We start from the raw sequence: 24021 nt of genomic DNA on the forward strand, positions 1-24021 counted from the left end.
TTGCCTGTTAGCCAGGATGCTCCGGAGGGAAGATGGGGAGAAAACGATCTTGAAAATTAAAGGAGAGGAGGCTCAGATTTACAGCTCCAACAGTGACATTGAGAGGGAGTTCTACACAGACTGATATTCCTCCAGTGACCCAGATGTTAGCGCATACGAGGGATACCTGGAGAGGGTCAAGTTTAGCCCTATAACGAATGAACAGAGGGAATGGTTGGAGGGGGAAATAACTTCGGACGAAGTTAGAAAGGCGATATCTACCCTGGCTGCCAATAAAGCCCCTGGCCCGGACGGTTTCCTAGCCAAATTCTATAAGTTACATAAAGAAACTTGAATCCCCCATCTTACTAGACTATTCAATCACATAGGGGTAATGGGGGTGTTGCCACGGTCTATGGAGGAAGCAAAGGTGATTCTTTTACACAAGAAGGGTAAGGACCCGGAGAGGTGTGGGGCGTATCAACCAATCACCTTAATAAATGTTGATGCTAAGCTACACACAAAGGTCTTGGCATCTAGATTGGACAACATCATGCCCACACTTGTCCAGGCTGACCAGGCGGGTTTTATTAGGGGCGCCAGACGGCGGACAACGTGAGGAGAATAGCTCACCTGATGGAAAAGACACACAGGAGGGAGGGTTCTGGCCCTACTCCTGGCTAGCGACGCCGAAAAGGCGTTGATCGGGTAGAGTGGGGCTTTCTCTGGGCCGTGATGCTTAGGATGGGGTTTGGCCCTGGATTTGTGGGCCCGGTGATGGCCAGTTATCAAAATCCAAACCTTAGACTGCCGATTAAGGTTGAATCTCAGGTCCTGTGGCGTTTCACCGAGGTACAAAACAGGGATGCCCACTCTCCCCGCTGCTATATGCCCTCCATTTGAAGCATTTTCTGACAGCAGTTAGGGCTGCAGTACATATAAACGGCCTACCATTTGGAGGGCATGAGCATAAAGTGGCCGCCTTTTCAGACCATTTGTTTTTTACGTTGACCAACCCGAGGGTGTTTCTTCAGGCGCTCTGTGAGGAACTGGACCTTTTTGGACAAGTTGCAGGGCTGAAAATGAATTCTAGTAAGTCAGAAATACTGAGCTTGGGGCTGTCGCCTTCCACCAAGTGATATATTAAAAATACTTATGATTTTAGTTGGGCGGACAAACACATTAAATATTTAGGAGTGCACTTTACAAGAACAGTGGGAGAACTTTTTAGGGCCAATTACCTGCCCTTGGTTGGGAAAATCAAATCAAAATTAGTCGACTGGGGTCCCCTGAGTATTTCCTGGCTAGGTCGCATTAATGTACTAAAGATGGCGATTCTACCCCTGGTGTTATATCATTTCGCATCCCTCCCACTCGCTATCCCATGTAGCTTTTTCAGAGCTTTGCACAGGGTTACGAGCTGATTCATTTGGAAAGGGAGAAAACCAAGGGTGGCAGCTTCTCTTATGAGGGCCCTTAGCTCCCGGGGGGATTGAGTGAGCCAGACTTTAGAGCGTACTATCTAGCTGCCCAGATTAGAATCATCAGAGATTGGCAGAGGGACGATCGGAACAAGCTGTGGAGGCAAATGGATAGAGCGGTAGTAGTAGGGCATCTGGAGGGAATGCTTTGGAAGCCAAGGGCAGATAGATCTCCTCAAATGTATGCTAGTAATATCACCTGAGTAGTGGGAGAAACATGGGACTCCGCAGTGACAGGTTCCCACTTTACCATGTTCCCTTCCCCATACACCCCTATATTTGAGAATCTGCAATTTACTCCAGGCTGCAAGAACAAGAGCTTTGATGCATGGCAGGCTGTCGGATGCTACGAGATATGTATCATGAGGGGTCAGTTAAGGACTTTCAAAAGTGCAAGGGGGACTTTAATCTAGATGAGCGTCATAGATATGGGTACCTACAATTGCGGCACTGGCTCTCTCACCCTGAGATGCGTCAGGCAGGCACTCGAGCGCTAACGCCCTTTGAGAAATATTTGAACTCGCATTCGGGGAACAGGGGATTAATGGGGTCCATTTACAGGCATATTAAATAGGGTGAAAATCCCCCACCTGGGATTTACATGAAGAAATGGCAGGAAGATACAGGGGCAACCATTGAAGATCAGGAGTGGCAACAACTGTGGGCTCAAATTCCGAAGTTAACCAGATCGATCCAGATCCGCGAGATCTGGTTAAAGCTTCTGGTCCAATGGCACCTAACTCTGATTAGGTTAAAGATCTATCCACTTTCATCCCAGGAATGCTGGAGGACGTGTGGAGGAACTGGTACATGGGCTCACATATGGTGGGACTGCCCAAAAATGGAGTCGTTTTGGGGTCAAATAAGGCAGGCAGTGGTGCACACCTTGGGGAATGTTGGGAGTAGGAATAGAGGGCTGGACATGATGTGCTTGGGAGGAGTTTTGGGGGAGATTCCCACCAGGTCCCGCCGAAAGGTTTATATCATCAGGATGATGTCGGCGGCCCTGGTGTTGGCGTGCCAATGGAAGTCTAAGGACCCACCACAAAAACACGAGTGGGTAACCAAAATGTGGTCGGTTTTGGCTATGGAGTGGCTCACTTACTCAATACAAGGAGAGAGTATGAAATTCAGGACGGACTGGTTTTAATTAAAAGCATATTTAAAAGAGGGAGCACGCAGAGCATGGTGCCTGAAGTCTATGACACTATTGGGAATTATAGACTTGCAGGAGGAATCAGATATATAAGACGGACAAAGAGAGGATTGGCATCAAAGAACCCTCGATTAGGCGTATGGGACCTCAGTACTTGTTCCGACGTTTGGAACTTTTCAGAGACAGCAATTGGGGGGGGTGCGACTCCTGGATCAAGTACAGGGGATGGGGGGTAGGGGTATGGGGAGTTTTGTTCAGATGATTGATTCATTGTTGTTGTTAGAAATGCTAATAAAAACCAAGTTGACAAAAAAAATGATACTGAAAGTTACATGTTGCTAATTAACATGTATTCTGTCCGAACACCATGCTGTGGTGTTAATCAGAAATGTCTTCTAGCGGCGAACCAATCTACCTTTTTCGCATTTGTCACAGTGAGATGATGCCGTGCCTAAAATTTGACTTCACCCTCCTCTGAAAACTTTGCAATAGGTTATCCCCCTTTTTAAACTCATTGAAGGGGTTTCCTGGGGAATCTAATGAAGAAAAAGGTGAAAGAAAATGAGGGTCTAATTTGTAAAACCTGTGCGCTTTCATGCACTGCAGCCCCTCGTGCACTGTGTAATTTTCGTTGTTTGCTGTATGAAGTGCATGTGAAAATATGTGGCCCAAATCTAGCCAGACCCAGGTTTATGTTTAATGTTTGCATTACGAAGCGGCGAATATTCATGCCTCCTGCTATGTATGCATCGTGGGAGGCATTTAAAATGGACCCCATGGAATCTACCAGCATTTACCTAAAAGTTGGGGGATTCCATAAAACTCCTACACATTAAAGCCAGCATCATAATCGGATGCTTAAGTTATTGCATTACTTTTTGGCAGGCATAGAAGGTGGGGTGGGCGACATCTACATTTCATCCACTACTCCCACTGCCAAAAATGGCAAAATCCCACAGAGCTTAAAAATAGATGTTTAGCCCCGGGCTTGCAGCTTTTTGTGCTTCTGAGGACTGGACAATGACTCCCTTTTGGAGTAAACATTGTATGGCCAACAGCATATCCTATTCAGAAAGCACAGAGAAGTGCCTCACAAACTGACCCAATAGCAGCCCAAAAACATTCTAGGATGGCGTGTGGAATGTGCTGCTTTCCAGTGTATATGCGGGCATCTCCTAGTTGCAACGTTTCGTGTTTCGGGTCTCTTGGAGGGGGGGTCTATGTGATCATGAAATTGGGCAGACCAGTTGAGCTCCGGCCACAGCTGGCTGCTTTCCAATTGATTAAAAGTACACTCCTGCTTTTCTGCTACGATTTTCAACCGCATCTGATTTGGTTGCGAGTGGGACAGGGACATAAATATTATGCAGTTCATTATGCATCGGTGCCTGTTTTCTAATTCATCGGTGTCAGCTCCTGGTACCTGTGTTAATCATTTCCTTCGTGTAGGGTTTTAATGAAGAAATGCATTGAATGGGTCCATGTGCTGGATCTGTGCCCGCCACCTGGCACAGGGCCTCTGATTTGTCATGGCTCTGCGTTCGGCGTAATGCCCCTCACTCTGGCATAGAGACCTTCGGAAGAGAGTGCCTTGTTTGATGCAAAGCATAGTGCATTTTCAGTAACTTGTAGCGCCTTTGCAACAAGGACTTTCTTGCCCCAGAGGCCTTTAACAAAACGTCTATCAAGTGATGCTTCTGCAACGTGCTTTTCCTCCGACTTGCTACATCATATATTGCTATAAAAGGAAATGCATGCAGGCAGCCTCTAATGCAGGGGTAACATTTTCAAATGGCCCGATACTAGCCAGGCATACATAGCCACTAGCCTCCCCAGGTCTCCACATAGCCACAGAACACCCTTTCTCACTGAAAAGAGCCATTACCCTCAGCGGAGTAACTTTACTGGAAATGTTGAGGCGGACATGACGTCTAAAGGAAAGGGGCCCCTGCCAAATGAGGGGGACTAAATAGTATGTCATAAAAGTTTGGGGAATGGGGGGTGGTCCAACACCCTTGCCCCCCCCCAACCAAATTACGGCCATGATTATAGCTCGCGAATCGCTAGCGGTGGGTGCACATTTTGAAGCGTCCTTTAAAGAATTTGCAGTATGTGAGAATTCTTTTCAATAAATGCTAGACGTTCTTTGGACTCGCACAGGATTAATTTTTCCCTGTATGGTGGGGTGCTAATCCAAGGGGTGGGGGCTGGCGAATTCCCACAGCTCCAAGGACATTCCAGCCGAGAACAGACCAGTGGCTGAAGGCCCTCCGTATACAGCAGCCCCCTTCATCAGTCCTGTTTAGACTGGGCTTTTGGTCAGATTTCTTCTAGGCGCTTTCCTAAGCAACATCACCAAACATGCAATACGTTTCTGCTCGCATGAAGCGACCACCCCTCTGACCACAACCTGCATTTATAAAAGAACTATTTTGGATTAGATTTGTAACCAGAAAAATGATTCCAGATCCATGTAAGCCTTAAACCTCCCCACTCGCGCCCCCCACCAAACATGCCATCTCCGCAAACTCTTATGAGAGCAGCCCCCATCCAGTTAGTGTACATGTTTAGCGCTTTTTTAAATGTAAAGATAATAGGATCCTCAACCGTTCGCATTTACATACCTTGAAAATGCCCCGCTGGGGATAGTTCAGCTCATTACCCATGAAAAAGGAGCAGTACGTTGGGCATGGCTAGAGCCTTGACGTTTTTGGTTTCCCTGCAAGTGATTTTCACCGACCAAACACTGTACATTTGCTACATATACAAAAAATACTATGTGGAAGAGACACCCTTGAAAGCTATTTTTCTACTAAAGGGGGTTTTGGAGGATGTGATCTGAATGTGTATTAGAATCTTCTAAAATCAAAGAAGCCTGTTGTGTGTCTTTATGGAATGTTAGTCAAGAATGCAATTCCAGGTCCACATTCCATTCATTCTGTTCCTCCAGCCAATGAAATGTTCCTTTTTTTCGTTTTCATAATGACCTGCGCTGTGGCTTTCCTTTGCAAATAATTTCACCCCAACATCTGATGCAAATGCCTGTGGGCCTTCCTCAGCTAATGCTTTTTCCATTTCTGAATAGATTTTTTATTTAGTCCAATAAAAGGTATACAAATTTGCAACTTGTGTGATTTTAAAACTGGACTAACACTGCGTCTAACTTTTCTTTTGACTATGAAGTAATGATTGGATCAGGCCATGGCAAAAGCAAATCGGGGGCTAGAAAGAACCTCTGGCCGAGATTGAATACTGGGTATTGGGCATCACCCAGTGAGGATGGTCTACCTCCGGAGAAAGGGGCGCCAGTCGATAGGATGCCACAAATCTAGCTTCCACAGGATGCAAACTAACCCCTTTTGACGATTGTATATGGCCCGTTATGCTTAGTTTTCTAGATTTATCCTAATGTCCGTTTATACACACCTTCAAACACATGTTTAATATCACATAGGTATCACTTTTTGGTTGCGCTTGAACACATGAATTAAAGTATGCTTACGACACAATTATCCTGCGAAGTCCAAAGACGCTCCTGGTCGCTGTTAGTGTGAAGTTACCCAGCTCCCTCGGCTTCAAGCAGGAGGGAACTGGCTCCAAGCTGTTTTGATCCCTGGTTCTAAAGCAGGGAGAAAAAGAGCAGACTAAATCAGCCGTGCTTATCTGCTGTCTGTATTTATTCATCGTTCTGTGTACTGTACATCATTAAACTCTTCAATTTTCTTATTTTTCAGGTATTCCTCGGAATTTCTTCCACGAGGTGAGTAACGTGTCCTTTTTAAAGCCATCGCACCAATGTGGTTGAATGTCTTTAATGCACTTATTTTGAATGTTCAAATACCTATTTTAGTGGTCGTTTTCTATAGCGTGGACCGGGCCCAGAAAGATGGTGCAGCACTTTACAATTGTGTCGGGAAAGAAATCCTTGCAATCTGCACAATATAATTGATAGTTAATATCAAAAGTAGCAGAACGATAACCTTCAGAAAGATCACAGGATTTACTTCGTGTGGGCTGTGGTGTCTGGCCTGATGATTCGTGAGGGGATGATGTCAACTGGTTTGAAGGAAGTGGAATAAGGTGATGGTTTGGGCAGTGCAGAACTGACTTTGCATCTAGCTTTCTTGTGTGTTGGGTGGATTGTCTGTGACAAATCAACTTCCGGGGCACCAGTGGTCCAGGGATGAATATCAAGTTTCTAAACCATCAATCAGCCCCACACCTCTAGTACACCAGAAGGGATCCGAACAGATTGTAAACACAAGAAAATTATAAACCTTGTCCAATTTTGGTAACGTGGGTGGAATGGCAGGCTTATCTCCGAAAGGTCGTGGACCGTTGGTTAGTTGCAACACATTAAAAATACAATTATTACCCAATGATAAAAGGGACTGTCCAGTGAAGGTAGTATACAAATATCTACTTTATTATTATGACAACAGACGGTTTGAGCACACTACGAAATATACCCCACTCTGTAAGGGAAAGCAGAGGCCAAATCGTTTCAAAGAAGGATATGGGATGCACTCTGGATACTGACAGGAAGGTAGTTGGTATAGTAAATAATTGCAACAGTTCAAGCATATTTAGTTTCAACACAAAGGGAGCAATGGGTTGTAAAATGTCACTAGGGGCCGTCGGAGAAGGACCAGGAGGATAGAACCACAATGTACCTTGTGCTGTAGGAGTTCTTAGTGCTTGACAGGGTCGAGAGGGTTTCATGGTGTGATGAGTTCAAGGCAGGAGACAGCTGCGGGTATCTGGTGGAAGGTAGTTCAGGGAGCAAAGCTGGATGGATGTCTGCAGGCTGGCTTACATGGTGGCTCAAGGTCAGGAATCGTCCCGATGCTTGTCGGCGGTCTGAAGCACTAGTCGAGGTGTCTTTAGCGGCTTTAGCGACTGCGACTTAAGTCAGTGGTGCGGTCGGTTACAGCTTGAGGGGCACGACTGGCTCGAAAATGTCCTTTACGGCGGACGTCAGTAGATGCTTGTTGATGCACTCCTCCTAGCTTCTGAACCGTGCTTGTGTCGTCCTTTAAGGCAGAGGACCCAAAGCTGAGGAGAGTGTTGCAGGCAGCTCCCTTATCCTGGGTTTGGTTCAGAGACTCTCTGGCACTTCCCGCCTAGGAAGCTTTCTGCAGAGCCTAGCAGGGCACGCTGTGTGCTGGCTGGGTACAGGTTGAGGAGCTGTTGGTGGGCCCTCTGGATTCAGTATCTCCCTCTGTTCCCTGGGGAATGTTTAGGGGAGAGATCTTGCTTCCCTCTCGGAGGTTCTGGCCTTCCTTCACTGGTGGAAAATATAAGGCAGACTGTACCTTCGGCAGGGTCCAATGATGAGTGCTTCCTTCTGCTTTTGGTGAAGACTTAAGATCTGCCAAAAATGGACTCCACATCTTTTAAATCCAATTGGACCACAGGGATTGGCGTAGGCCAAGCCTACCTTAATGAACCAATCCTGGCTCCCCATCAACAATCTCCTGTATGCTTGATGTCATAACCAGAGTGCTTTGCAACAGAAAAAGTAAAGGGCTGAAAACATGTAATACTAAGTCCCACCCATCTATCTGTCTGTTGTGGGTCAAAGGGACCCTCTCGTTAATGGAGCTCTCTGTGGTTCCTGTTTTTTTTTAAGCTGCGTCAAACCACATACTCGTCCCTTCTGAATGGGGTCCCCCTGCGGGGATGAGTACTGTAAACATGCCACCCCAGACATGATATTTCACTGTCAATCGATATTGATGGTGGGGAATGGCTTCAGGTTGACACAGTGCATTTGAAAGGGTGTTGGGGTTTCCTGTCTCCTTTGTTGGCCTCTACAGCCAGGCCCCATGTGGGCCTGTTTGAATTAAACCCTGATTAGAATGTGAATGCTGCCACCAGCTACAGGGCTAAACGGACAGACTGGGCAAATCCATGGAGCCTTTGTTAGTAAATTAGGCTGGCCATAGCGGGGGAAAGGTTTGGCCCTCCCCCTTCTGGAGATTCATTGTGTACTCCATCTGTCAGATCCCCACTAAATATGACAGGGGGACTGTGGCTTTAGGCTGTGTCTACCCAGAGTACACAGGTCTATGCGCATGTCATGCAGTGAGCATAGGAAAATGTGTGCCGATTAGCCCCACATATTTTTTGGAGGTTAATCTGCCATCATTCAATTTTATTTACAAATTACAAAAAAGCCCACGAGAGCACACCCACTGTGCGGATGGTAGAATTCCTCAGTGTCCATTCTTTTATATTCTGCTAATCCGTGCTACCAAAAGGAACACCAATCGTTGGAGTGGGATTTCTTGATGTCCCTAATATTCACCACAATTTCTTTTCAGAAGGATGTTGTCTTTGCACAACTCCGCCACATGTGGACGAGAGCCTCTCTATCCCACAGCCTCACCCACAATATGGTGTAATGTTTGGAAATATTTTGTGTGGTTATGGAATGTGAGCTACCACCTATGGCATATTTTGTAATGACATTCTTTTAACAAGGTGTATAATGCGGCCTGACTGTGCTCCTAGATTATTGCCAGATTTCCATTTTGTTTTCTAGGTTTATCCTAAGGTCACTCTTCCACTTCAGACTGTTGCCTTGCTTTGTGTTTTCATTTTCCATTTTGAGAGCTCTATGTAACTGTCACTCTCTTGGCTACCGGTCTGCTGTTTTCGAATTGTTCCAGTGGTGAAAGGCTGCTTGTGCCCATCTCCTTGTCTCTGCTTTATTGTAGAAGTGTGTCTATTGGGAATAATGCAAACGATTAGCCTCGCCCAGCTGAAGTAGCTCCTTGCTTTGCTCAAAATTGTTATTGTGATTTATATCATGCACCACTGCCATTTACATGGCCTCCAGGCACTCTGGCGGATCTGAAAAGGAAGGAGGGGTGGAAGGGCTTTAGTTAGGGGATAGAGAGGGAAAACACTAAAGAGCTGTGATTTGTGTGCTGTTATTTGCTTGTCTGGAAAAACTAGCCACTATGTGTAGGATTTGTTTTTGTTGGTACGGGTTAGGTCATATTTGTTGTATGAGTGTGTGGGATGATGTATGTGTAATTGGTTACATTTTGTATGGTGTGTTGGTTTTAGTTGGATGTTGCTTAGTGGGTGCGTTTTGTGGTGGTTTTAAATTTCTGCTGCAGTAGAGACATATGTGTGATTTGTTTGGTGTTTGATGGTTGGTTAGGCAGGTTATCGGAATGTTTTTAGTAGGGTTAGTTAGTGATGTTAGTGGTCTGTGCCCTTATATGCGATGGTTATGTTGATCTGGCAGTGTTCATATTCTTCTATGGTGGTGGTCTTAAAATGCTTTCTTTAGTTCGGGTATCCAGGTTTTGGCTCATTAGGCTTTGCTTGTTTTGGGTGTTTTTCTTGTTGACTGTTTCTCTTCGACAGTGTTTCCTGTTTAGCTCGGTGAGCTAAAGAGCCATGTTTTTAGCAATTTTCGGAATTGTAGGTGGTCATCTGTGGTTATTTCCTTTGGGAGTGAATTCCAAAGTTTTGCCGAGATGCAGGAAAAGGGTGATCCAAGTTTCCGCTTTGGGTATTGTTTTGGTTCAAGGTGAATGTTGTTGCTGGACCTTGGTATTTGGTTTGGGTTGTAGATGGACATATTTTTTCCTGTATGAATTCTGCACCTAGGCCGTGGATTGCTCTGAGGGTTATGCAGAGTGTTTTAAAGATAATTATTTTGATTGGCAGCCGATCTCAGTACTGGTGTGATATGTTTTCTTAGGGATTCTGTGGAGTAGTCTTGCTGCTGCGCTCAGAATTCACTGTTTTTTTGGTAAAGTAGTCCAGCATTCTGAGATGGATGCTGTTGGCATTGTCTATTCTTGACATGACAGTTATATTTGGGACGGTGAAGAAAGGTAGTATCTGCTTGATTGTGTATAGGTGAAAGAATCCCTACTTTACTACAGCGTTGACTTGTGGTTCAAGTGCTAATTCATTGTCTGTTAATATTCTGAGGTTTTTAACCACTTTGAAAGGTTCCTGTCCATTTGCTGTTTCGGTAGACCATGGAATGTGGTGTTGGTTTGACGGGTCGTTGGGCATGATCACGATTTCTGTTTTTGTCTGGGTTGAGTTTAAGGCTATTGGCACTCATTCAATGATTTATTTCTGTGAGGCCGTTGATAAGGGTTGGGTCTTGTTCTCCTCTAGTGTTGATTTTGTAGATGTGCGTCACCTGTGTAGTTGTAGTAAGTGAGACCATGTCTTCTGATGAGATTGATGAAAGGGGTAATGTAGATGTTGAAGAACAGTGGAGAGTGATGAGCTTGTGGAACTCTGAAGGTTGTTTTGCTAGGTGCTGAGTGGAAGGGGTTTAGCCATGTTTCTGTCCTTTCTGCTAGGAAGGATTTTACCCATAGTAACACCATGTTGCCGATACCTATTTCTTCAAGTCTTTTGATGAGTGTTTCGTGGTGCACTGTGTTGGAGGCTGCTGATAGATCTAGTAGTATTAGTGTCAATGTGATGGAGTCTGCGTTATTTTTTAGATTATTCCATAGACAACAATGTTTCTGGTCCTCTCATGGGCCTGAAGCCGACTTGTACCTGGTCAAGTATCCGATTGTTTTCTACATGTTGCAGGATTTGTTCGTAAACATAGCTTTCTAGATGTTTTGCTGGATACGGGATGTTGGAAATTGGTTGGTAGTTGGTAAGGTTTTCCGTGTTTCCCGATGGGTCTTTCAGTGGCTTGATATATGCCTATTTGAAGGCTGGAGGCACATTTCCTCTTGCTAGTGAATGGCTGAAGAGGTTGTGGTAGTATCTTACAGGTGCTTTTTGGGTCAGGATGGTCTTGAACATGTCTGGGGGTCATGGATCTGCTGGCCAGCTGGCTCTGTTGCATTGTTGACTAGGCTGGTGAATTTTTCTGTGGAAATTGGTGGGTAGTTTAGTCTTGTAGTTGGTTTCAGCATTGGTTGGCTTGGGGAGGTGTTGGTATTTTGGGGCATGCTGTTGATAACTTGCTGGATATTTGTGATTTTGTTTTTAAAGTGGTCTTATCGCATAGTTTTTGCGAGGGTGTGGTTGTGTTGTTGCATGCTTTTGGGTTTCTTAGCATATCCCTTTCTGGGTGTTGCTTGCCTTTGTGATACGTTCATTGTAATATATTTGTTTTGCTTTGAGTATTTTGGATTGTAGTCGTATCAGTCTTCTGTTGATCATAGTTTTTCCTCCATTGGTTTACCAGTTTCCTGTTAGTTTTCTTCAGTGCTCGTAGGTGGGGTGTGAACCATCCCACCATTTATTTATTTAGTGAAGGGGTGAATGTTATTTCCGGCGATGTCTAGTGTTTTTGTGATCCATTTTTGGATTGTTTCAGTTCTTTCTTCGATGTTGGATGAGTTCAAGACAGTGATTAATGGTTCTTTGGATTAGAATCTGTTTAGTTCTGCAAGGTTTATGGATTTCCAGTTTCTTTTCTGAATTGGAGGAGTTTTTTGGAAGGGTAGTTAGTATTCGCTTTGGTGGGTGAATCACAAAGGATATTACGAGATGGTCACACCAGAGGATCTGCATTGGGGGTGCAGTTGTGCCCAGGTTTCTTTTGCAAAAGATTGCATCTAGGGTGTGCCCTGATGTATGTTGCTCCCTTGACCAATTGCTGTAGATGCATAATTGCTAGTTGATATCGTATTTTAGGTGAGCTGGTGTTTTAATCTTCAAACCAGATGTTGAAATCTCCTGGAATGATCAGGTGGTTATATTTTATGGCGATGTTGGTGATGGTGTTCACAAGTGTGTTTGTGAAAGGAGGCGTCGGTGGTCTGTAAAAGTAGGAATAACAGGTTGGTTTGGTGGTGTGACGAATCTGACGCTATCGTACCTTTTTCCCTAGGGGGAGACCTTTGCCATGGGGCCAGGGAGGTGTGTCCATAGTGCAATAATCCCCCTGGGGTGGTGCACTGAGGGAGGATTGCATGCGGAGGGGAAGCCCCCTATGGAATTGGGGATGATTGTTCTCGGGGAACGCAATATTATTCTGCCTTGATACACCCAGTCCCCTCTCAGATACCAAATCCTTCCTCCTACTTTGTCGGTAGAACAAATATACTCTGTTGCAAGGTTACTGACTCTAATATACTTGGAAAAACTTCACCTGTTAGAGAATCCTGAGTGTCCTGCCTCACAGGCGAAAACCAGTACTGAGACAAGGAAGGTCACCCAGAGGAAGCAAAGTGAGCGGCTTAGTCTTTTTCTGAAAATCAAGTTCCTGAATGAACACAGCTGGCCGGCACGGGAGTTCAAAAGGTGCTCAGCTGTGACGCTCTGGGAAAACAATCCTGCGAAGGAATAGTGGGGCGCCTGCACCGGGTGGGCAGAGAGAAGCCGAACGGGAAGACCTGAAGTAAGAGGAAGGAAAGCTCAATGATGGTCCGAGCAGGAAAGACTGACAGGGTTGTTGCCGATACTACCTCCAGGCGACCCCGCCACCAGTGAGCTGCTTGCAAGGCAGGAAGTGCACCCGAAGAAAGAGAGAAACCTGCTGCACCACTGCAGACCCCGGCATTCACCAGGGCGCTTCCAGAGCCTCGTAGAGCAGCACAAGAGATGAGGGAAATGCCGGTACCGGTCAGAAGAGAGATAACGGGTATGCCGTTTTACCAGAACGTGTTGATGGTCCGGGGAAGCTTGAGAGTGAATATAATAGTTGGAAGAAGAGGGTCTGGGGCCCAAAAGAGACTGCAAGTGTTTCATACTTGGCAGGAGAGTGAACCAGGGGGCAACCATCCTATGCAAGTCTGGGACCTACACCCACATAAGCAAATAAGAACCAGCAGGTCAGGGACCCTGGAGTTGCATACTTAGCATGGAGTGGGGGCAACAAACCTGTACAAGTCTGGGACCGGCACCCTTATCAGAACCCAAGTATAAAGCCAGGAGGGTCTGGGACGCAGTGGAAGAGACATTTTTATAAGGATCACCATTGCGAGTCAGGGACTCACTCCCACCTAGAAGATTGGAAACCAGGGGAACAAAGAATGGAATAGATCAAGTGAAACCTATACTTGGTAGAGGAGTATGCCAAGTTAGGGGTGTTGAAGGACTGAGAATACAAGAGACAATTCTTTGTATGTTACCGAGTGTCTTGGAAGAATAATAAACCGAGGCAAAAGGTGCATTACCCTACCTTTTGGAACTTGCCAATTTTGAGCATTATTTTGCATCACTTTATTACCAGGAGACTTTTCTGTTTACTGTGAACATTGTTTATTTGAAGTAAAAGACATCCCTTGCATGGTTATTGCAGTATATTCATGTTGGGGGCAAAAGTAGGGTTTCTTTCGGCATGACAGGGACTGACTATTTTTAGTTTCTGACTTCATGAAATGTTCACTAGTTTCTTTAGAAGCAGGGAAACCCCTGTTAATTTTAGGGACAGAGAAAGATGTTTACAACCCTTTTTTTCTTTAATGAAAGTATTTATCCAAAACCATACCACCCTTGTGTCTCTGAGTCTGACTTCTGCACCCTTAAAGTGGTCTAAAGCGAAGTGCAGAAGGAGTGATTCAAAGTTTGGAATGTTTAGTGGTGAGGCTGTTATCTTTAGCTGATCTTTGTCTGCAATGGCAAAACCTCCTCCTCTTTCCTGGCTTCTGTGAGAAACCTGAGGGCGTTCACAAGTAGTACCCGGGCATCCGTTGCGCTGGTGGCCTGGGGAGGGCCATCGCTCTTGGATCCCAACCCTGGGGCGGACAAGCGATGGAGGATCACCTGAGCAGGGTGTCCTTGGGAACTACAGGGAGAGTGTCCGAAGGTGAGCCGCAGTATCCGCGATGGGATAAGTGAGGAAGAAGGAGTCGCACAAGCTTTTATGGGTTGTGTTGGTTCCATCATGCCTGATCCAGGCCTCATTAACCCCGATCCACAGAGGACAGTAAAGGATTTTATTGTAGAAAACTAGGTGAGAGAAAAGCTCCAATAAGACAGACATGGTCTTAAGGAAGGTATCCATCCACTCTATTGACCCGCGGCAAGGCCCTACGTGGAAGGTTCCAAGGGCAACCCTTTTGAGTTGAACTACTTTTGAACTGGCAGAACTACACCTATTGGTAAGACTACCTGATACCAGATGTGCTTTAAATTTCCTTTTAAACATCATTTTTCCTTTAGGAAAATTCCCCATCACATTTGGTTTAGGAGTGAGGACAAGCATGGGTATGGACACAGATGGATTTTGGTTTTGGACTTTCAGACAATGACGGCCCTTAGAAGCATCAGTTGAGGGAACAATCCCTTTAGAGTTAGAGCTAGTCGGGCATTACACAAACCCTGGAACATTATTAAATAAAGGGTTTGAAACTGTTACCTTTGAATGTCTCAAGTGTGTCTCTCTTGATACCATGCCTGTCTCACACTTGTTTCAATTTGAAATCGTTGGCTAGGGATTTGTGTGTGATTACCTTGAAGTTTTGAGTCATCTATGTTTTGGGAAGGAAAAGAATGTCTGTTCCTCCTTCACTTAGGAACTCTTACATCTCTGCAGTGTGTCTTGACGTTGATCTGGCGGGACTAGGTTGCAATGTATCTTTTTTTTTTTCTGGGTTTTCTTTTCCTTTTGCATGTGACATTGGCTGGTATTCTATTTTCCTTCAGATTCTGCATTTGTTTTTGTTTTTTTGATATTGATTATTTTATTTCTATCGCGCTCGTACACAAGTGTTTCAGAGCGCGACAAGGCAAGGGAGGGGAACAGGGGAGACCAAAACAGCGATCTTACTAGGCCCAGTGACATTGAGAACGCGCAAGTGCATGGGAGAGGGGGGAGGGGAAAAGTGCATGGAAGGGGGGAGAGGTGGAAAGTGCGAAGCAGAGGAGAAACGGATAAATAACAATAAATAAATAATAAAGGCAACAAACCGTGGTAATGCAGCCAGCAATTTGCAAGTGCTAGGTTTAAGTCAGCAGACAGGGCAGGTCTGATAAGTGCCGGAAGAAAAAGGGGGGCTGTATGGGTACAGATACAGACCCCAGTGCAAGGGGTGGCCCGGAGGCAGTGCGGGAGGGTGGCAGGATGATCAGGTACCTTGGCCCAAAAGACAGAGGGTGGCCATGTGCACGGTGCCAAGAGAGAACAGATCAGCAGGGGAGAGGGGGAGCAAAGGCAGAAGAAAAGTGGAAGGTCTTGAGGTGCTTCCGGAACCGGAGATGGTTCTCCTCCAGGTTTTAGAGTGGCAGGGAGGCTGTCCCAGAGGGAGGCCCCAGCCGAAGACCGAGATCTACCCCCTGCTTGTTTCTTAGTAAAACGACTGACCCTGTGTGAGTTGGAGGTAGAGGAGCGAAGAGCTCGAGCGGGGAGGTATTTGCGGAGGGATAGCTGAAGGTATTTTGGACCCAGGCCCCAGAAAGCCTTGAGGACAATGCAGAGGGTTTTGAATTTAATCCTTGCATCCACTGGGAGCCAGTGGAGAGTTTTCAGAGCTGGGGAGATACGATCCCAGGGCTTGAGGCCAAGGACAAGTCTCGCAGTCCTGTTCTGGATTAGTTGCCGAGGGCGAAGAGTAGAGGCAGGTAGATTTAGAAAGAGGCTGTTATAGTCCAAGCTAGAGAGAACCAGAGCTTGAGATACCATGAGCTTCTGGGGGAAGGAGAGGAAAGGCAGAGTACTTCTGAGGAGGTGCAGTCGGAAATTTGTCTTTTTAGAGACCTCAGAGATGTGGGCGGAGAAGGAAAGGGTGGAGTGAAAGATGACCCCGAGGTTCTTAGCCTCGCAGGTGGGGGTAGGAGGAGGGCCAAGGGAGGCCGGCCAGAGAGTGAGGGGAAAGGATGGTGAAGGTGTGCCGATGAGGAGGATCTCCTTGCTGGCATTCAGACAAAGATCATTGGCGGCACACCAATCTTGAATAGCAGTTAGGCAATCAGAGATGAGAGAGGGAGAGGAGGTGGCAGAGGGCAGCTTGAAAATGAGTTCTGTGTCGTCAGCGTAGCACTGTAAATTTGAGCAGAAAATGGCAATGCAGTGGGCGAGAGTTGCCAGGTATTGGTTCAAAAGCCAGGGTGAGAGGTTAGACCCCTGGGGAACACCATGTTCTGTTTCTTCATTGAGTAGATCCTAGAAGGTTTCGTTTTAGGTAGATGTTTTCTTCTGGGTCATGTGCCTGCTCATGTTGATTCTTTGTCTCACCAATTCTTTGTGATAAATGTTGTTTTGATCTAATTACTTTTGGTTGTGCTTCTGTGGATTCCATGTCTGTCCATTGTGTTTCCAGTATTCTTCATGTGTTTAAGGTGCTTGTGGGCGGTTGGTTGTGTGGGTGGGTAGTACGTTGATGGGTAGTGTGACAGAGCAAGAGGGGCTCTTTCAGTGGGCAGTTGGGTGTGCTGTCTGTTGCTGTTGGTTGGCTCTCGCGTGTGGTGGTTTGAGATGGTTGGCATTCTTCAGTTTGGTGTGTTTTATTTTGACTCCTTCTTGTGCATCGATCTTTCCTGGTACGGTACATTTTTGCAGTGTGGGTTTATTGGTTAGAGGCTAGGTTCCTTTTTAGATTCTGGTTCTGTCTTTCCAGTTACGTTAGTTGTTCAGATTTTTTCCTGCTGGGCTGTCTGTGACCACAGTTATTTTTTTTTCTCGCTTTTTCCTCATTTATGTCCAGTCGCACACATTTTTTGGGTGGTGGTTGCTACTTTTCTTTGGCCAATGGTCCTCGTTTGTTGGTGTTTCTTTTTTTTGTTTTTTATTTGGTTTAGTTGCAACGCAACCTTTCAAATATTTAAAAATATATATAAACAATAATCAATCATATGTACATACAGAAATAATATAACATGTCACAAGTATAAAATCATGCTAATATTAATAATCACACTAGGGTATAGATTACATTCATCAGTTTTGATGCCCCAGTTGGAGGCATCTACATCAGTATATCATTTTAAAACAAAACCACTACTTCGCCCCCCTAAATATTACCAGTCTGTTAAAATCAAAAATAAAACAACGTGCTAGATACAAGCACAGGACATACATAACTCATGACTTTACAGATACATGATTAAACCACTAGCATTGACCTCGATCTTTGTTCCCAGTGCCTTTGAGAGAATCTTCGACCCGAGGTAGTACCATTTTTAAAAATTGAACTATTGCTATCTGTACCCTCTTCCTAGGATTCAAAAACATTTGCCATATATGATCATTTGCCACCTCAGTGTGGATTACAAAAACATTATTAAAACATTGTGACCGTACATTCTTCAGAGCAGAACATTCTACCAACAAATGTTGTAGTTTCCCTTTTTTCCGTTGATAAACAGTATCTGCAATAATTACGATCCACTGGAATCATTTTCCGCCTACACAGGACGTCGTGTGTACCCCATGGGTTAAATCTGAACCTTAGGTAGTCAGCCCGCACCTTCGGTGATGGACATTTTATGTTGGTGTTTCAGTAGCAATGTCTGCTCGAGCTGTGTTTGTCCGCGAGATTACACCATGGAGCAGGAGCATAGTGTGTATGATGGTATTAAAGGGTGGAATATCCCAGGGCTCAAACTATCCCAGGGGTAAGACCCTATCCCAGTGGCAAGCTATTCCAGGGGCATAAGTATCCTAGTGGTAAACTATCTTGAGACAAATTATCCCAGGGCAAAAGTGTCCCCTTATACCAGGGGGTTGTTTTGTTGATGTGGTTTCCAGGTGGCGCAGGCTTCGTAGTGTTGGGAGCTTGTGATGGCAATCTTGCAATGCCAGATTTACCAGAGTAAAACTTGCAGCATCTTTCAGAGTGACAAAATCTTGCAGTGGTAATATTCAAAGTAAAAATTCATAGCAGCTAAGTTCAAAATGAGTCACACAGTGGAGAAAATCAAATTTGATAGTGACATTATTACCTGATACCGACTATTGGAGGTCTCAAGTTCATCACAGGATTGTGGGAAGGGGAGTACAAAATGGCTCCTTTAAAACGTGTAACCTGTTGCAAAAACCAAGATGGAGGGGAAAAACACCAATCCAGCCTTTCAAAAGGCTTAGGAAAGGGGGCGTGGCTAGACGGCCATGCGTTAGGACGTGTTCTCAGAGAGCTCCTACTTGATCCTTCATAGGATCCTCACAATCTGACCTAATTTGCCTGAATTTTCACATAAAGGCATCAGAACATCCACGGACCACTCGACCCGACTCTGGAGAGAAATTGGACCGTGGACCGAGGAGAAAACGATCCTAGAATTCGGCGAATGAGAAATCCAAGATGGCGGCCCGCTAACCTGACCCTGCAACGCGGTGGCTGAAACGAGAAGGGAAGAGGGGAGCCGCCGGATTGTGCTCAGAACCTAGCAAATAGAGAACATAGAGAACAGCAGAGGACACCTGCCACGGGTGAGCGATCACAGAGGAAGGAGCATGACGGCAAGGCCAGACCCAGACGATCGCCATGGGATCCGCGGCGCAGGCAGAACCCAGAAAGTCCCGTGCGGAGCCCGCTCACCCAAAGGCAAGACGTCCCTGACCAGCACCGGAGACCGGGACCGCCGAAGAGGACCCGACACCCCTCTGTGTCAGGACAGGAGCCGGCGGGAAGGGGTTGGAGTGCCTGGCGCTCTTTCGCTGCCCTCGGGGAGCCGTGGCCCAGCAGACAGAGCGGCCCCACAGAAGCAGAGAGGACAAGACGAGGAGGGAGGCGCCCGAGCAGAGCGCTCCAGAGGAACATTGCTGCCGGCGGGAGGTGAGGAGACTGCTGGGGACGCTGGGGGAAGACCACCCTACCCTCAGGAAGACCCATCCGGGGACAGAAGGAACTCTGTGACCGGGAAGTTCTGAATGAACAGGAAAAGAGAAGCACCACAACACAGGCTGGGACCCTCCACACCAGTGGCACTGGGTGGGGAGCGGATCGGAGATGAAAAGCATACTGAAAGAAGACACTATCAATAAGCGGCAAGTTAGGCCGGGGCCCCTCACACCAGAACAATTATAACGCAACAATATAGAAAGCAGGGAGATCGCCGCGAGGGACCCCGCTTCAACTCGGAGCAAACAAAGACCAGATCCAGCAACAAGAGAACCCCCAGGGGTACACCAGTGATCGGCAGACTGAGATGAGTGGAGAGTCCCACCACAGGAAGGGAAAATAAAGAAACGAAAAGAGGCAAATCAAGCCGAGGCCCCCAGCTCTAGGTGGGCGATCAACTCAGCAACACAGGGGCAGACAGATTGCTAGAATGAGCCCACTCCACCCTAACACATACAGAAACATTGATAAAAGAAACCCCCAGGGGGTTACCACAGCCTGGCAGAGTGGGGCGAACTGGGAGCGAAAACGACACAAAATACGGCTGATTAAGCCAGGACTCCTCTCAGATAAGTGCCTAACACATAAGCCTGAAAGACTGCAGCAAAACGTAAGGAGTACAGGCACCAGTAGCCCACATCCAAGCAAGATCCCACACAGATCCTGACAGCAGGCCGCACGTGGAAGGGACAGGAGCGGAGCCATACCTCAAGCCCGCATACTAACAATGCCCAACAAGAAAACAGAAGTGAAAACCAAACAAGCCAGCATGGACACTTTCGCCAAGGCATCTGCGAACAAGCAACCAAACCCACCGGACATGGCAGTGGTGGAGACGAGCACCCCACTCCAACCAGATAACGGAAAAGATGGAGAGATCCTAGAGGCGATTGCCTCCCTGAAGACGTGTCTGGAAAACAAAATGGACACGGCTATAGGTGCCCTGAAAGCATCCTTAGAACAAAAGTTGGACACAGTCATGGTGGATTTGGGCCTCCTTCGCCAGGATACTAGGAACCTGACGGACAGGGTAACAACAACGGAGCAGCAGGTACACCAAAATACCACAGATCTCATGGTTACGAGAACATAAATGTCAGAAGTGCTGCAGAAAGTCAAGTTCCTAGAGCGGAGAGTAGAAGTCGCGGAGGGCAGAGCAAGGCGGAACAATGTCCGCATAATCGGAGTTCCGGAAGGTGAGGAGGGAAAGGATCCAACAGAATACGTTGAAAATATGCTTCTTCAGGAAATCGGAGTAGGGACATTATCCCAGGGCTTTGTGGTGGAGCGGGCACACAGAGCACTAACTAGAAGACCTCGGCCGGGGGCTCCGCCGAGGGCAATGATAGCCAAGATAATGAACTTTAAAGATAGAGAGAGGATACTGGCATTTTCAAGGGGAGGGGGAGAGATCACTAGGAACTCCTCCAGGATCACCATATATCCGGACTATACAGCCACAGTCCAGAAACAAAGAGCACAGCTCGGCCCCACAAAAGAACTTCTCAGAAGAGCAGAGATACGATACATGCTCCTCTTTCCGGCCAAGCTGAAGGTGATACACAAAGGGAAATCATGCTTTTTTGAATCCACAGAGGAGGCCCAAACATGGATGGATGCACAGGGAGTCCCCCAGCTGGGGCAGAGGAACGCCAACAACGGAAGGGACCAGCCCCGGTGAAAGGATCCGTAGCTAGCTAGGAACAATGACGCCAAGCATTTAATGCACAAATGAAGTCATGAGAATAATGATAATAGAAAGGAGTGATCAGCTCTACTCGGACGCTCCGGCCGGGAAAAACCAAGCCCCCAAAGAAGAGCACGATGCGAGTTCAGATGCCAGTTCTAAGGCATCACGCTGCGGCGAGTCTGCTTTTGTCCAGAGGAGCATGACAAGAGAAGCGGCGAGGCCCAAGCAGGGGGAGGGAGGCTGGGCGTTAGTTTAATCGTTGAAGTTTGGGTTAATGAAGTTATGGTTTGTGTTGGTTAGCAATAGGTACGGCCGCCTGGCACACGGCATCATCGACGGAAAGGACAACTCATGTGACCACAGGATGGTCCGAGTGGGCAGAGATCAGGAAGATACACAGAAGCAAGTCAAGGGAACTCACCCCAGACACAAAGGCGGAGAAAACCTGGAAAAGAGAGGAAGGCCCCAAGAGCTGGAAGAAAGGAGAAAAAGCAGGGCGATAAACAAAAGGAAGGCTATGGGACAACAGAGCCGAAGTAAACAACACATACATGAACCCTGATGAAATAACAATAGCAACCTGGAATGTGCGGGGACTCAACGCCTACGTCAAAAGACTCGGAGTGTACGCCTGGCTAAACGGAATGAAAGTCAAAATAGCAATGCTCCAAGAGACTCACCGGACATCGGAAAAACAGGCCAAGGTGAGCAGTAAATGGGGAGGACAAGTATACAGCACTACATACTAGAACTATGCAAGGGGAGCGCTAATATGGATTGCACAAGGAGTACCGTTCCAGCTAATAAAGCAAGAAACCAACCCAGAGGGGAGGCTAGTGTTAGTGCATGGATTGCTAGAAAACAAGGAAATATGCCTGATCAACACCTACGCTCCAAACCAAGACGCAACTGAATTCTTCAGGAATATAGAGCCTAAAGTGGCCCAATACAGGGAAGCTCACTCATCTGGGCAGGAGATTTCAATTGCACCTCAGACCCACTCCTCAACAGGTCGGACGACAAGCACAGGAGACCAGCACCCCCGGCCAAGGAGCTTCAAAGGACTCTTGCACGACTGCAGCTGGTGGACGTCTGGAGGCAGGTACACGGAGGCAGGAGAGGGTACACACACTATAGCGCACCCCACGGAATATTCACACAAATAGATTACCTATTTGCAGGCAATGAATCTCTAATAGAATTCATGGGAATTGACATTAAAGCACGCACATTATCAGACCACGCCCCGATAATAGCAACATGGGCACACACCCATAGGAAAACCCCAATACCAACATGGCGCCTCAGAGCGGAAGCGCTGGGGGAGAGCGAATTGGAAGAACATTTGCAAGAGGTGATAGAAGATTACTTCGAATACAACGAGAGAAGCGTAGAAAGCAACGCCACGCTCTGGGACGCATTCAAGGTAGTAATAAGGGGGCGGCGATTGGGAAAACAGGAGGGCTAAAAGGAGCAATCATGGATGAACTGGACAAACTAGAAAGAGAAATAAAAAAGGAGGAAAGAAGGGCAGAAAAGGCAGGCGAGGAACCCAGGGAACTATTTATGCTAAGAACAAGATGTATGGAACTCTGGGAGTAATTGGGGAAGCTAAATTATGGGAAATACCTACAGAGACTGCACACAGAAGGGGATAAACCCAGCAGACTCCTAGCATGGCTCACTAAACAAGAGGGACCCCATAGTGGTACTGAATGATGAAATGGGGACAGAACCAAGAAAATATAAACCACTTATTTGCCGGCTTTTACGAGAGGCTTTATGCCCCTTATCCAGAGGTGGAACCGGAAGATATTCCGGACGCCCTGGCTGAGATAAGGTTACCAAAACTAACAGCGGAACAGGCCCAACTATTAGACGCTCCCGTTACAGTAGATGAAATCGAGACAGTGATCTCTGAGCTCCCCTCGGGTAAAGTCCTGGGTCCTGATGGACCCATATGAGAACACACAATTACCAAACAGCATGTTGGAAACGACAATTGTACCGATCCTTAAACCCTGGAAATCCCCAATGGAATGCGCCTCGTATAGACTGATCTCCCTTATCAACCAAGACACTAAAATACTCACGGCGGTTTTAGCGAACCGCCTGAAATTAGTGATACCCACACTGATCCACTCAGACCAAACGGGCTATGTCCCAAGGCGCAACACGTCATGGAAACTCCGTAATCACGTTATAGAACAGACTAATCAGAGACAGGGCGAATGCGCAGTGGTGTCATTAGACGCCGTCAAAGCATCCGATTCGGTTAGCTGGAAGTGGCTGCTGAGTGTCCTGGGCCACTTTGGCATAGGGGAAGGGTTCCTTAGATGGATCAGGCTACTATACAAAGACCCCAGAGCAAGAGTGAAAACAGGAAGACATATTTCAAAAGCCTGGGGAATATACAAGGGTACCAAACAGGGTTGCCCACTGTCAGCAATGTTATATATATTGGCTTTGGAGCTGTGGGCGGTCTTTCTCAGGGCAGAATATGGGGACACAGGAATAGACATAGATGGAGTAGTACACCAGATCTCGTTATACGCAGACGATGTCCTCCCCTTTGTAGAAAACCCACGCGCTAACCTACCCTGTCTCCTAGAAGCGGCAAACGCATACACTAGACTCTCAGGGATAGCCATCAATAAAGAGAAGTCTGTCCTCTCCCCCCGGCTGACCTAAAATGAGTCCCCCGAGACAAACTCCCAGACATGGGTCTAACATGGGCACCGAGCTCCTTCAGATATTTAGGAATGGAGATACACCACAACACTGCAGAACCACACGAACGCAATACACAAGAGGCACTAGACAAAATACAAAAAGCCATGAGTTTCTGGGAGACACTCCCACTGGGGATGATGGTAAGAGCAGCCATCTTGAAGATGGTGGTACTTCTAAGGCTGTTATATTACTTCACAAACATCCCGCATGCCATACCCAGAGTCTTCTTCAAAAAGTTGAACACAA

General features: G+C 46.6%; 1 protein-coding gene across 2 annotated transcripts in view; it reads left to right on the plus strand.

Moving 5' to 3' along the window:
- SKAP1 (src kinase associated phosphoprotein 1) overlaps positions 1–24021 on the plus strand; it is a 2196308-nt gene that overhangs the window by 600638 nt on the left and 1571649 nt on the right. For both annotated transcript variants that reach the window (XM_069634617.1, XM_069634618.1), the window contains exon 3: positions 6351–6376. In XM_069634617.1, coding sequence (XP_069490718.1) covers positions 6351–6376 — 26 coding nt within the window. The remainder of the gene's footprint in view (positions 1–6350; positions 6377–24021) is intronic.

This window comes from Ambystoma mexicanum, chromosome 13 (genome assembly GCF_040938575.1).
Source record: "Ambystoma mexicanum isolate Mex_15411 chromosome 13, UKY_AmexF1_1, whole genome shotgun sequence".
Lineage (NCBI taxonomy): Eukaryota > Metazoa > Chordata > Amphibia > Caudata > Ambystomatidae > Ambystoma > Ambystoma mexicanum.